Raw genomic sequence first — 11,917 nt, forward strand, 5'->3', positions numbered from 1 at the left:
GTGTTCAGTGTCCTCAAAATCTTAAGTAAGTTATACCTCAAATAACAATAATTGGGTCACTGCAAATGGTCAGTATCCTCAAAATCCTGTGATTTACCAAGTCTTGCAGTCGTATCACTGCAAGTGGTCAGTATCCTCAAAATCCTGTGATTTACCAAGTATTGCAGTCGTATCACTGCAAGTGTTCAGTGTCCTCAAAATCTTAAGTTATACCTCAAATAACAATAATTGGGTCACTGCAAATGGTCAGTATCCTCAAAATCCTGTGATTTACCAAGTATTGCAGTCGTATCACTGCAAGTGGTCAGTGTCCTCAAAATCTTAAGTTATACCTCAAATAACAATAATTGGGTCACTGCTAAGTGGTCAGTGTCCTCAAGATCTTAAGTTATACCTCAAATTTATTCTCATAACAATAATTGGGTCACTGCAAGTGGTCAGTTATCCTCAAAATCCTGTGATTTACCAAGTATTGCAGTCGTATCACTGCAAGTGGTCAGTGTCCCAAGATCTAAGTTATATTACTCATAACAATAATTGGGTCACTGCTAAGTGGTCAGCTCAAATCCGTGTTTACCAAGTATTGCAGTGTATCACTGCAAGTGGTCAGTGTCCTCAAGATCTCAAGTAAGTTATACCTCAAATAACAATAATTGGGTCACTGCAAGTGGTCAGTATCCTCAAAATCCTGTGATTTACCAAGTATTTCAGTTGTATCACTGCAAGTGGTCAGTGTCCTCAAGATCTCAAGTAAGTTATACCTCAAATAACAATAATTGGGTCACTGCAAGTGGTCAGTGTCCTCAAAATCCTGTGCTTTACCAAGTATTGCAGTCGTATCACTGCTAAGTGGTCAGTGTCCTCAAGATCTTAAGTTATACCTCAAATAACAATAATTGGGTCACTGCTAAGTGGTCAGTGTCCTCAGGATCTCAAGTTATACCTCAAATAACAATAATTGGGTCACTGTTAAGTGGTCAGTGTCCTCAAAATCTTAAGTTATACCTCAAATAACAATAATTGGGTCACTGCTAAGTGGTCAGTGTCCTCAAAATCTTAAGTTATACCTCAAATAACAATTATTGGGTCACTGCTAAGTGGTCAGCGTCCTCAATATTTTGTGATGTATTTCAATTAACACCTTATTGGGATCACTGCATGAGTTCAGTGTCCCACAAAAACTTTAAACCTTAAAACTATATATATTGTATACCAATTTACAATACCAATAGATCAAAATTTCAGAAATTTCTCAAGAATTTAAAAAGTGGACACTGGCAGCCATCTTTGAATGCAATCCTGGAAAAAACCCTTTATGCACACTCCAAAGAGTATGTCTGTCAAAACCTTATAGCATTACATGATATACCTCAAATAACCGGAAGTTGTATCACTACACATGTTCATGTGTTCCTCACAACCTACCACATAACCATATCACTGAATGCATTCCGTATCCCAAAAAATCTTACAAAAATGTACCTCAAACAACCTTAAGTTGTAATAATAGTAATTTGAAACGGAGCAAAAACAATGTCCCTTCTTCGTTTAGGGTACAAAAGTATGGACCGGAATTTGGGAGGAAATTACCAAATCACCTAAATGGGGACTGATCTTAGATGTTGGAATGATCAACCAATTAATGGTGTATACTACTGTATACATTTTTGGGTGAGGGACAGGAATTGGGACGATTTTTGAGGGGTTACCACATCCTCAAGCAACATCATTCCATGGACAAACAGATAAAGGATATTACATTACAATACATTATATATGACATCACATTACATAATCCTTATGCCAAGCTGGTCTGCGGGTGGCACGACCAGATCTGCGGATAGGAACAGGTGATGCTGGGACTGGTACTGCGGGGACAACAGAGCTGGAGCTAGGCTGGTCAGCAGCAGGGACAGGGAAAACCTCTCCTCGGCAGCAGCAGGTAGCGTACACAACCTGCAAGATCACAAGTACACAGTTCAGTAAACAAGTATAGGCGCATATTACAAAATATTCAGCAGATATACAAGAGAGAATATTGCTGAAATATTGGCCAGATATGTTCATGGTTTATGAAAAAAATGATATCATTTATGAATATGAAAGACTCGTGAGTATGTGAATATGAAGGATATGGATATACTAGTAATCAACTTGAGGGCAAAGAACAATATTTATTTGTACGTCACAATTTATTTTTAAAAACTGTACGTACATTTTTCCATCCCGAGTGCAGATTATCCTTATTCTTCCTACACATACATTAATATGTATATGAAAGGAACCATGGCACAAATAACTTCTGCAAATATTGTATTAGATTTGTGTTCTCAGCCATGTTCCTTTTTGCTCAATTTTGACCTATTGTATTCCATGACGGCCATCGTGGTTTAGGTTACTGGTATATAAAAGTTGCACAAAAAAAGACCTCAAAATAATTTTAGCCGCTAGTAACAATACGATCTATAACTTAAAAACAATAAAAATGAACTTGCTAACGGATCCCTGCTGAGCAGTGAATAAAGAGAGATAACTCTTACTGGTTTTAGAAAATTTGAAACCGTGACAAAATTTGTTATTTTACTCACAATTATGGTATTTTTCACTTTAAAAATTTAGAATTTGATTTAAACATCTTTGATGCTGGTCAAAAAAAATTAAAACGGTCGACACATCTGCAGGTCTCCAGAAATGACCTTACGAAATTTCATGGCAATCCGACTTAAAGTTTGAGAAAATGGTCAAAGTCCCGGCAGAAAAAGAAGACCCAGAAGAAGAATAACTTATTAAGTTAGCTAATGTATCAAGAAAATATGTAAGAATCTGAATATAACCTTAACTTGTTAAATAAACTAGATAGACCATTCATACCTAGTCATATTCATATTTTATTTAAAAGTATTAAGGGATGTAAACACAACGTATTTTTGTCTAATTGAAAAAAAATAAATGCTTGGTAATTAACAGAGAGGAAATGGAAGCAACAAGCACGTCTTTAGAAACATGCATACACAGGAAAAGAACAAATATAAAAATACCTTTTCAAAGTTACCAAAGATACATCAATACAATGGTTCCAGTATAGACTACAACACCGTATACTCCCTTTGAATAATTACTTAAAAATATTTCTGAAATAAATTATGTAATATTTGTAATACAGAAGTTGAAACCAAAGAACACATATTTTGGTATTGTCAAAAATCTTTCCAAATATGGCAAGATATGAAAAGAAAAATATATGTAAAAACTAATAATGTTAAAAAACTAATTATGTTATGGAATTTAAATTAGAAACAGTACATGTTTTGGTATTGTCAAAAATCTTTCCAAATATGGCAAGATATGAAAAGAAAAATATATGTAAAAACTAATAATGTTGTGGAATTTAAATTAGATACAGTACTCTTTGGTGAGACTGTAAATTTGTCAATACCACTCAATTTTGATATTCTATAATAAATTATGAAGTTTTGTATTTTTCCTGTATCATGAAAAAAACAAAACATAAATATGGAAGGTTTGATGGAGTTTTTGTTTACAAAATATGATGTTGGAAAAAAAAGCTGTCAATACCAAATAGGTGTATTGAGAAATTTGATCAAATATGGATCAATTGGAAATACATTTTTGAATAGTTCTTGAAATATGCCAATCAATGTTTGTATGATGTTTTATGTTGTAGTACTTAAATATGTATGATTTGAATTCTTTTTGGTTTGTTTGTGTATTGTCTATAATTCTTTCTATGTGTGTGTGTCTTTTTTCTATTTTTTGTTTGTTGATACAAACATTACATTCTCTCTAGTTCTACTACAAACATTAATCAAAAACAATAAATTCCAAATCATTGTTATCAGAATACTCAATACACATGTAATTTTTTTTATTTGTTTTCTGCAAAAAGTTACATATACATGTCCCTTCAACTAAAATGGCTTTCAAAATTTATCTGTAAAAAATATATTTATATTGGTGCATGCTTTGGAGGACAATATTGTTGGAAGGAGTTGACCTCAGGGCACCCAGCTCTGGCAGCTCTTACACAATAAGTTCCCTAGGGACTCTATTGAGGGTGCAGGGGGTGGGGGGTGGGGGGGGGACTTACAAATTCTGAACTATATGACCCTGGGATCACGTAATCCATAATTTTGGTTGACCTTTGGCCATGAGAGGCTTCTGCAAATTTCTAATGAATTTGGTTAAGTGGTTTAGGAGAAGTCGTCGAAGATATAAATTGTTTATCGCTATACAAACAGAAGGCGATTAGGTCAAGTCTCTTGAGACTCGTCTCACGTGACCTGAACACTTTTTCACGGTAGGGAATAATGAATTTTACATCTAAAATCTTACCACAGCCTCCGCAAGAGAAAGCCCACGGCTAACCACCACTGCGAGCGACGTCGCAACCCGGTCAACCAAACTGCGGAAGGAAGTGTAAAACACAACCTGCAAAGAACAAGAACGACAGAAGTTCAGATAAGATAAAAAAAAAACCACGACAAACATCAACAATTGCTTTAGATTTATACCGGTCGTGTGTAATATTATGAAAAAACACATGAATAATATCAAGATTTTCTTTGGATTTCTTTGAAATGGGGAGAATCCATTGCTGTTAATTTATCGAAACCCTATACATATATGCTTGCATTCATACCAAGCTGGATACACATTCCCTAGGTGAAGGACACATGGCAAATGATGAGTGAGTGACCTTATAAACCTATTTCATTTGTCTAGGAAGCTGTTCCTGTTATTTACATCACAGGGATCTGAGAATTAGTTACAGATTATATATAATCATGGACCCACCAGAGTACCCCAAGACCATTTTTAAACGTTTTAGAGGTCTATATCAAAAAACGATCATGTGATTTGCATATACATGTAGGGGGAATTGACTTGTAGTCGCGTTTTTTTTTTAAATTAATTTCTCAATGGCGGGATATCACAGTTGTACAATACTTATATGAACTGACTCTATAGTACTTCTATATTTCGCTGGTGAACATATATATACAATTGTATCTATGTAGTGTTGAGAGTTGGTGAACATACAATTGTATCTGTGTAGTGTTGAGAGTTGGTGAACATACAATTGTATCTATGTAGTGTTGAGAGTTGGTGAACATACAATTGTATCTATGTAGTGTTGAGAGTTGGTGAACATACAATTGTATCTATGTAGTGTTGAGAGTTGACACTGCAATACAAGGAAAAAACACCAGCACGTAACGTTACACAACTACATTACAGGATGTATGTACATTATCGTATTTTTTTTGTATTTAATCGAAGCAGTGTGTGCGTTTCTGAAACCGTGTACAATTTACCTGTCCTACATCTTGTATGTATCACAATTTAAAGACCAAATCTATGTACGTTATTATTCATTCATCTTTGTAATCGCAAACATTTACATTGATCGAACATTGTACAAACGATCTAGAATAAAGATGAAAAACAAGTACTATGACATTATTCCGTGCAGATAAACCTACCATATCGAACGGTCAAAGATTGTCTTGTAGTTCAAGTTTGTTAACATGCCTGCCATCTTGAAACAGTCACAATTGCTAAACCGACAATTGCCGAAGAGTTTCGTAGATAAGGCCACAGGGACCTGGCACAAATATCTAACCAACAATAATATATATGGTTGGATTTACTTCCTTGTCCTATATTTACCATTTGAAGTAATACGTATCCAACAGACTTACGTTTGATTGGATCCCGTGTCATCTGGAAAATCCTGTTGATATTACTTCTTTGACCCCTATATATGTATTATAGTATCAAGGGTATGAACTCTACGGTAGAGAAAAACAGACATATTTTTTGTATCCGAGTTGTTTTTATAAACGGGCTCTACATATCAGTGACGCATATCTAACATTAAAGTTATATGTGCCGTAACTGGACAAAAAATTTGATATGCTATTTTTTCTTTATTAATCTATTGAAAACCACAAGGTTTGACGAATTAAGCTGTGAAAGTCATTCAAATGACTTCAGATGCCTTATAAATATTAGCTTCAACACATATATACTGTAAAGTTGTTGTATTTTAAGCGTTATGTATGTTTAGATGGAAACATACCTGCAATTATAATTTTACAATTACTAATTGTGAAATGAAATTGTAGACCACAATTTGGCTTCATGGTCTGACTGTATGTACTCATTTCAATTCACTATAAATACAAATATAATGATTTTTGGCAGTACTGCCAAAAATCATTTTCAGCTCTTATATGTGCTTGTAAAATAAAAACCTATGGATAGAAAGTAGTGTAATTCTCAAAATGATGGTTACTTTTGGTGATGAATAACAAATTAAAAGCTCATCTTGATTCGTGAGTATGAAAAATACGGCACCTATAACTTTAAAAAGAAATAATTGATACCATAAAACACGTATATACTATTGACTATAAATTTGTGTTAGGTCCCTGTGTTTAGACTTGCACATCTAAAATGTTTGTTTTTCCCGTGCGAAGTTGATCGGGTCACGACAATTACGGAAGCGTTTCGTATGTTCACTGGAGTTTGACGTTCTGTCAATAATAGATAGTTGAAATATATATAAAAAATACCTCTATATATACTATTTTATATAATGACTTATGTATAGTATAAATATAAGAAATACCTCTATATACTATTTTATATAATGACTTATGTATAGTATAAATATATAAAAAAAAACACCTTTATCCTATTTTATATAGTATATAGGGGTATTTTTTAATATTTTTTTATACTATATATTATTGACAGAACGTCAAACTCCTGTGGTATGTGCCTTTAGCCTATACATTGTAGCTACTAGTATATCGATCGGGCCAAGAAAATGTTTTCCGGAGTTTCCGTGAATTTATTGTGGGCCACATTAATTATTTCATATTTTTTTCATGACTTCACATTTGGTGTCAGTAACGTATTACCCAGTTTTAGTCAACATTTTATGCAGGGATCTAGAGAACGTGGCAATTTTCTTGTAAATGTTTGCGATTACAAAAAAAAAAAAAAAAAAAAAAAAAAAAGGCCCAAGAGGCCTTCACCTGAGTGCTACTACAGAAAGAGCATTGCAAAGTTGGTTCAAATCTGTTAAAAGTATTTATGAATCAGAATAAACTTTAAAGTTGAACCTTAGTATTAGAATTTTTATTTTTTGTTTTTTTATTTTGATAGTTAGTGTATTATGTTACCAAACCTTATGCTTAAAATTCCAATTTGCTTTGCCAACGTTAAACAACAAAACCAAACTAGAAGTCAGTCAGTGTCAGTGATTTTATAGATTTCACTTTTTAATCTGTGAAGATTATTTGGTTCCATCAAACCTGTGAATTCAGAAGCAGTTTTTTGAAATTTAAGCCATTTTGACCCATTTTGGCCACGCCCCTCTGGTCCCTGGGGTCAGCCAAGACCAAAATGGATATGGTGTTAAAATGCTATTTCATGGCTAATAATTCTAACCCAGTTCGACTCTTTTCCTATTAAAACTAAGCAAATAATGTTCATAAATGTATTTTTCCTATATAAACTATAGTAAATTTGACCCTTCCCCAGGGGAAAGTCTGAGATCCCATGGCCATGCAATTCAGAATTTTTGTAAAGGGCCTTATGACCTTCCAATCTATGAAGAGTATCTGGTTCCATCAAATCTGTGAATTCAGAAGAAGATTTTTGAAGTTTTAGTCTATTTGACCCCTTTTGGCCCCGCCCCTAAGGCCCCTTAGGGTCGGTTAGGACCGATATGGATATGACGATAAAATGCTGTCACAGGCAAAAAAATCTAACCCAGTTTGGCTAATTTCCTATGAAAAATAAGCAAATAACATTCATAAATGTGTTTTTCCTATATAAACTATAGTAAATTTGACCCCCCTCCCCAGGGGGAAACATGAAACCCCAGGGTCATATAATTCACAATTTTCGTAAAGGACCTTAAGACCTCTCCATCTATGAAGAGTATTTGATTCTACCAGTTCCAGAAGAATATTTTTGAAGTTTAAGCCTATTTGACCCCTTTTGGCCCCACCGCTAAAGGCCCCTAGGAGTCGGTCATGGAAAATTTGTTAATAGGATTCAATGGCCATTTCATAGGGATAATTCTGACAACATTTAACTAATTTTCTATTATAAATGACCAAATAATGCTCCAAAATGTGTTTTCACTACATAAACTATAGTAAACTTAACCCCCTCCCCACGGGGAAACCTGAGACCCCAGGGTCATGTAATTCACAATTTTTGTAGAGGGCCTTGAGACCTTTGAGTATTTGATTCTGCCATTTCTGGAATTTCAGAAGAAGATTTTTGAAGTTTTAGCCTATTTGACCCCTTTTGGCCCCACCCCTCAGGTCCCTAGGGGACTGGGACCATATATAATTCACAATTTTGGTGGACCTTTGGCTATGAAAAGTTTCTGCAAAATTTCAACATATTTGGTTCAGTAGTTTTGGAGAAGAAGTCGAAAAAGTAAATTGTTTATCGCCATACGACGCACGACGGACGACGACGGACAAAAGGCGATTAGAATAGGTCACTTGAGCCTTCGTCTCAGGTGACCTAAAAACTGAATAGTTACCTATATTGTACCTTTAACAGAGCTCTATCTAAAGTTTACATGTATACTATGATATATTGTCAATCTCCTTATTTATTACATCTAACTAACAATATTCAGCATCAAAATTACATCAGCCACCTATTTCAATCATTCGCTAAGTGGAATTAAAGTTATAGTAATAGCACAGGCGTTTGGCTCTACAGACATTTTCTCCATATATATATGTATGATACTGTACAGTATTACATAAAGAGAGCAAAATGTCTATAGAGTCAAATGCCTGTGGTAATAGTAAGTATACCTAACAGGCTTTACAACCTTTAGAAGTTGGAATGTATTTATACATGTACAGTATCTTTACTATACGAGTTTGAATGTATAATTAAGAAAAAAGCACAGACCATTTCCACGCAGCCTCGCTTTCAATGCTTTCAACTTTTCTTTACTTTAATGGCCAGAACTGGGAAACTAAGCAGAACTTGACCGTCGTATTAATATGTGAGAACTTTTGGAAGGCCAATGAACGCATTTAGACTGGTTTTCTTTGCCCGACAATTCACTTTAAGTGTAATTATTACTTTATTAATATTAAAATATTTTTAAAATCAGAATCATCTATTATATACATATTGCCGTGAATATGAGAAGGCTTCATAAGTTGAAATAACTTGTTCCCGATCCCATTGTTCTTACACAGATAAAAAAATGTTTTAAATAAGAAAATAACTTAAAACTTTAGTCTGGACTAGGAATAAAAACGAACGTTACATACCTTACCACAGTACACAAACTTGCCTAGACACTGAAGGATCACCTCCAATGCCAGGAAGAGCGCAACGAAGAGTTCCATGATGAATCTTGGATAGGTAGCAAAGAGCGTGCAGTATCGTCAGAGAAAATCTGAGAAGTGGGCAGAGATCTGGCGCCAAATTCAGAACCAACAATAGTCCTCGTGCCACGTGACCAGCATATTCAATCCAGCCAATAGGATACTACGACCGGTTAGTGAAAAGTGGTCAACTCACCACATCACGGGGATCACACAGGGATACGAGAATTACCGATTTCTGATTTAGACCTTTAAAACGTCTAAATATGTCTTAGGGCACTCTGGTCTAAACTGTGACTAATTCTCAGATCCCTGTGGAGGATCTGGAAATTAGTTTAGAACGTTTCTAAATTTATCTTTTTTTAAATTTAGACCCTTAAAATGCCCCATATTCCCAATGAACGTCTTGGAATAGTCTAAGACCTGGCATGAATTTCAAACTAACAGCATAAATATATCCAGACGTCTTGTGTCTCTCACCTGTTTTTTTAGAGTATTTATCTTACAATTAGATAATTAGCAAATTGACCCACGATTTGTTTGTTTTTAAATCCAAACCATATAATGATGATATATATACCATAGGAATATCCTATCCAATACATATTTTCAGAGAGGAAGTAATTTATATGAAAAAGTAGCCTAATTCACCCTTTTGGCCTCGCCCCTCAAGCCCCCGGAGGTCAGCCCTATCATTTGTGCAATTTTGAATCCCACCGTATATGGATGCTACTATTGAATAAAGAGTGCTATCCCGTGCATAGTTTCTGAGAAGTCGTTTATAGGAAATAGCCAAGTGACCCCTTTTGACCCTGCCACTCACGATCAGTCCCCATGGGGTCAGCCTCGTCATTTGTACAATTTTGAATCCCCACGGTAAAAGCCAAATTGATCCCTTTTGACCCCGCCCCTCTGGCTCCCGGGGGTCAGCTCATCATTTGTATAATTTTGAATCCTCACACTATAAGGATGCTACCATTGCATTTTTGGTGCTCTCTCATGCTTACCTACAGAAGAAGTCGTTTACATGGAAATAGACAAATTTATCCCTTTTGACCCCGCCCCTCAGGCCCCCGTGTTTTGAATCCCCACTCTATAAGGATGCTACCATTGCATTAAGAGTGATATCCCATGCTTATATGGTAACAGCCAAATTGATCCCTTTTGACCCCGCCCCTCAGGCCCCCGTGTTTTGAATCCTCACACTATAAGGATGCTACCATTGCATTAAGAGTGATATCCCATGCTTATATGGTAACAGCCAAATTGATCCCTTTTGACCCCGCCCCTCAAGTCTCGGGGGGTCAGCCCCATCATTACAGTCAGTAATCCATAAGGATTCAATTCTTTTATTCCTTGAATCTTACGGTTCATCAGAAAAAGTGCATTAATATATACAGTGCAACAAAACTTACAATATACAATCACATAGATATTTAACACACAGACACACATACATAGTGTAGATACACCCAACACGTGCACGATCGCTACGCTAGTGTAGAGAGTGTTTCTACATTTGTTTCAAACAGTATTTATTCTTTTGTTCATGGCCAAAACTATAAATTTTCCTAAATTAGATAATTCTTTATTATTCCTTGTTTCCAGAAGTTGAATAAATTTGGCCATGCGAGGATTATTATGATAATATTTTTTGATAAAACGGTTTCTAATATCTAAGTAATTATTGCATTTAATTATGAAATGGTACTCGTCTTCAATGTCATCATTATCACAACATTTTTGAATGTGTCTGTCTATATTTCTATATCTACCGGTTTCTACATTTAATTGATGAGAAGGATGCTATCATTCAAATTTTGTGAATTCCGGTGAGTGATTATGGGAAGAAGTCGATTGTTGATGGACGGACGCCGGACGCCACAGTATCGCTTATGAACAAAAATATATAAAAAAAAAAAAAAAAAAGAATAGCTTCTCCCAAGCGCTTTCGCGGCTCTTGTCGTTCTTCAGAAGATTTCATGGTATTAATAATAAATCACACAGAATAACTTACGTTTGAAGAGAACGTGTCCACCACTTTAGTCTGTCTAAGTGTGGTAAATGCATGTGTATAGCAATGAAAAACGATGTCCAGCCGTCCCTGTCCAGTGCGTGAATGCGAACATAAAGAACGTACAGGTGCACGAACAGGTACACAAATCACGTGACACATTTGCATGACACTACTAAAGCACGAGGACTGCTGGCACAACATATCAAACAAACCGATCGGTTATACCACAGGGATCTGAGAATCTGAGAAGATTTGCGTGTTATTTTTAAACGGCGACAGCACTTAAGCTTTGTATAGGTCACCGTCTATCATCGGTACACCGGACTCGAAGCGACAGCTCAAAAATACAGCATGACAGGGAATGATTCAGTCATTGTTTTTAATTATACAGCACAAGTATGCAGACTCTATCCTGGTCTCGTCGTTTCAGAAAACATTCGAATTAGATTAAATGTAAAACTTGTGGAATTTTAATGCGTCTTTATTGAATAAT

At 35.3% G+C, this 11,917-nt stretch overlaps 1 protein-coding gene across 4 annotated transcripts; it reads right to left on the minus strand.

Annotated features, from left to right (window-relative positions):
- Positions 1 to 610: 610 nt before the first annotated feature.
- On the minus strand, positions 611 to 11,647 carry LOC138333017 (uncharacterized). Of its 4 annotated transcripts, none has more exons than XM_069281111.1 (3): positions 11,425 to 11,647; positions 4,354 to 4,449; positions 611 to 1,956 (listed from the first exon to the last, which is right to left on the minus strand). In XM_069281111.1, exons 1-3 carry the CDS (start codon positions 11,623 to 11,625, stop codon positions 1,783 to 1,785), a joined length of 471 nt encoding a protein of 156 aa, XP_069137212.1. In that variant the 5' UTR covers positions 11,626 to 11,647; the 3' UTR covers positions 611 to 1,782. The 4 variants fall into 4 exon arrangements, with proteins under 4 accessions (XP_069137212.1, XP_069137213.1, XP_069137214.1 ...); XM_069281112.1 differs by lacking the exon at positions 11,425 to 11,647 and adding an exon at positions 9,351 to 10,427; XM_069281113.1 differs by lacking the exon at positions 11,425 to 11,647 and adding an exon at positions 5,505 to 5,652.
- Positions 11,648 to 11,917: the final 270 nt, after the last annotated feature.

This window comes from Argopecten irradians, chromosome 10 (assembly GCF_041381155.1).
Source record: "Argopecten irradians isolate NY chromosome 10, Ai_NY, whole genome shotgun sequence".
Lineage (NCBI taxonomy): Eukaryota > Metazoa > Mollusca > Bivalvia > Pectinida > Pectinidae > Argopecten > Argopecten irradians.